General features: G+C 51.0%; 1 protein-coding gene across 1 annotated transcript in view; it reads right to left on the bottom strand.

Moving 5' to 3' along the window:
* dock10 (dedicator of cytokinesis 10) overlaps positions 1–1,707 on the bottom strand; it is a 37,462-nt gene extending 35,755 nt beyond the window's left edge. Inside the window, exon 1 of the mRNA XM_084673998.1 lies at positions 1,518–1,707. Within this exon, the coding sequence (XP_084530124.1) occupies positions 1,518–1,679 (162 nt within the window). The 5' untranslated portion in view covers positions 1,680–1,707. The remainder of the gene's footprint in view (positions 1–1,517) is intronic.
* Between the last annotated feature and the right edge of the window lie 1,834 nt (positions 1,708–3,541).

Here is a 3,541-nt window from a genome sequence, read left to right as displayed (position 1 = left end):
GCAGTATAGGGGAAGCATTCTAAGTAGATCGCTGGGCCACCGGCTCCCCGCCTGGGCCCTCTGCAACGCGACTGGCTGAGAACCAGGAAGTGAAAAGTTGTGCAGTTTGGAGGATGATTCAGTGATGGAGAAATGGAAGGTGAATAAAATGGAGAGAACAAGGTGAAAAAGAGAGGAGGAGAAGAAAGATAGAGGAGGTTCAAGGCTCGCTGAGAGACCACGCCTGTACAAGCTCTCATCTCCCTCACTGACACAGAACAGCATGACAGAGAGAGAGCGAGATAGACAGAGAAAAAAGAGAGAGATAGAGTGAGAAAGTGAGTGAGACAGACAGCTGATAAAGCAATGCTGGGACCAGACACCATCTGGCTTATATCAGCCCATTCAGACAGCGAGAGAGAGAGAAAGAGAGATAGAGAGAGAGGTAGAGGAGGGGCTACAGTAGTAGGAAAGAAAGCAGTGTGAGAGAGAGAGAGAGGGTAGGGAGAGAGAGAGGGTAGGGAGAGAGAGAGGGTAGGGAGAGAGAGAGAGAGAGGGTAGGGAGAGAGAGGGGTGAAAGGGAGGAGAGGAAACTGTTACATTCTTTCTCTTGCCACCAGTGTCAGTGACAGGGCATGGGGGGGGGGCAAAGGGAGGCAGAGAACGGGAAAGAAGGAAGGGGATGAGAGAAAGAAAAAGAGGGAGGTCATTAGACAGGAAAAGAAGGGAGGAGTGTGAAAGTGTACAGAGTAGACATGTATCGCCCAGGGAGCGACAGGTCAGCCCTGGTCACAGCTGCCTGCTTTCTCTCTGCTCTAAACACCAAGCCAGTCTGCTGTCATACACTCAGGGACAGGCTTCTGCAGAGGAACAGGCCTCTGCAATGGAATAGGGTTTGCTGACGAACAGGGTTCTGCTGAGGTGCAGGGTTCTGCGAGAAATTGGGTTCTGTTGAGGAACACGGTTCTGCAGAGCGACAGGGCAGAGCTAGAGGATTCTCTAGAAATGTGTTCTATGAGGAATGTAGTTCTCTTAGCAAGGTTGCAAAGCCCGGCAACTCATTTATCAGTTCATTCAAGCATACATTCGATGATTTATGTTAGTGCAGAGGTGTTTCTATCTGGTATGGGTGGGCTGTATGAGTGGAGCCATTAAATTCAGCCTAGCAAGCAGCCAGACTCTCACAGTCAACGCATTCCCCCAGTCTGACCACCCCCCCCAGAAGTCCTTCCTCCCCCTCCTCCTCCTCCCTCTCCCCCCTCCTCCTTCTCCAGTCTTCTCCTCCCCTTCTTAACCCTCTCTTCCTCTCCTATTTCTCCTCTCCTCCATGTTCGTCCTCCACCCCCCTCACCCAATCCAGGTTCATTCATCCCCCCGAGGAGAGCACAGCAACATGGAGGCAGCAGCAGAAACATATGGCTGACATTAATGTTCCTCCCAAACATAGCTGACTCACGCACACACCACACATACACTCTGTATCTCTCTCTCGCTCTCTCTTTCTCTCTCCACAGAGCGCAGCCTGACAAAAACGTTACCATGACGACGATGGTGAGGGGCATGTCAACGGCGGCGTAGCCGTCTCCGGGCGGAGCGGCATCCAATGACAGCCGGTCCTGACGGGAGCACATGTGACCGCAGTTGGCCCTGCCCACAGAGCGCAGGGCGTGAAGTAGAAGCACGCTGGCCGAACAGCCCATACCCACAATGCAACGGTGGTCCAGACGGAGCCCTAGACCAGGTCTAGAACAGGTTTAGGAGTCAGCTAGCCTGGATTCCAGCCCCCACACAACGCAATCCTCCCCCCTCCACCAGGTCACTGTCCCAGATCACTGTCGCAGCCCAGAGATGACTTAGTGGAGCCAGGCGAGACTAGGCCAGGTCAGACCAGGTTCCCCCAGCCTAGCCCCAGGTCAGCCCTGCCCTGGTCTACAGCCCTGGTCTACCTGCTGCCCTACCTCCAGCCTGGCTCCACGGTCCAGCCCAGTCTTGCTCTATCCAATGTCCAGTGCCCAGCCCAAGTCTATCCAAAGGTCCAGCCCTGGTCAAGCACAGCCCTTGTCTACCCCGGGTCCGACTCAGTCCTTGTCTATCACTTGTCCAGTGTCTAGTCCTAATCTCTTTTATCTCTCTCCCTTCAGCTTTCCAAAGCTTGTCTTCTGTTCTGCTGCTCTGCTCTGTATGGTTCTGGCTGGAGGAGACTGAAGACACACTGGTGTGTTTCTCCTGCCTTCCCTCCCTCCCTCACTCCCTTGCTTCATTGCTCCAACTCTCCACTCCTCCCTCGCCTTCTCTCACTCGCTCTCCTCTCTCTCTCCCACTTTCCCTCTCTCCTTTCAACTCACTCTGTCTCTCTCTATCTCTTTTTCAATCTCTCTCTCTCCTTCTCTCTCTTTCTATGCAGCTGTGCGTAGCTCCGCGCTGCTGTCCAATCACAGAAAAACACTGTGGTCAGCTGACCAAATCCAGCAGAACACACAGTCACGCACACACAGTCAAACACACAGACACGTTAACAAACACACACACACACACACTCACACACACTCTCTCCAGCAGTCACTCAGCTGCAACTGAAAAATGAAAAAGGGACAGAAAGTCAATCCAAGTTACAGTAAAACACACACAAATTGTCGTTGTGTGTGTGTGTGTGAGAGTGTGTGTGTGTACTGCAGCTGTAACACTTTGATTTAACTCTGCAGACAGGCCATGAATGCTCACCATCTCCCCCTTCCTTTGCTTCTACCCCCCCCCATCCCCCCCTTAAGAAGTGAAGTGTTGAAATGCAGCTCATATCTCAGACTGCGCCAAAGCACTAAGAGAGAAGAGGATAAGAAAAGACGAGAGGAAAAAATGAAAGCAAAAGAGGAGAGGTGGTGAGGACAGGAGAAGGGGAGAGGAGGAGATGAGGTGAAAACAGAAATTAGAAGAGGACAAGAAGGAGAGAGAATGAGAACCGAGGAGAGGAAAGGAGGGACGGATGTGTGCACTAAAGTACATTTGACTAGCCTGTTTGCATGAAAGTCAGTGACAGTGTGTGTGAGCAGTCTGTATGTCAGGGGATGCCAGTATGCCAGTCATGAGGGGTTCCAAGATAGGGTGGTGGGTACAAATGTGTGCGTGTGTGTGCGTGTGTGTGTTCTTGTGTGTGTGTGCTTGTGTGCGTCTGTTTGTGTGTGTGTACTATATATTGTGGGTGCATGCTGAGATTCAGGACTGTTTGGAAAAGTGGAGCACACGTGTGACATTCCTGTACCAGTTCAGCTCACAGAGCCATTAGCCTATCAGAGATCAGCTATGGGAGAAGCCAACCTATGAAATATCAGCTATGGAAGTCATTATCCTATCAAAGATCAGTTCCAGGAGTAGTTATCTTATTAGCTCAGAGAGTACTGGAGTGAGCCTATCAGAGATTATCTCCAGAAGTAGTTGTCCTATTAAAGATCAGCTCAAGATGTAGCTTAATAGCTACACTGAGATCAGGGAAATGTTTTAACCAATCAAATATCACTGAGAACCTGTCAAAGCTAAGCTCAGTAACTGTAGACCAATCACAGGAATC

Source organism: Hypomesus nipponensis, chromosome 15, assembly GCF_054491055.1.
Source record: "Hypomesus nipponensis isolate SF chromosome 15, ASM5449105v1, whole genome shotgun sequence".
NCBI lineage: Eukaryota > Metazoa > Chordata > Actinopteri > Osmeriformes > Osmeridae > Hypomesus > Hypomesus nipponensis.
This window is presented reverse-complemented; position numbering and strand designations above follow the sequence as displayed.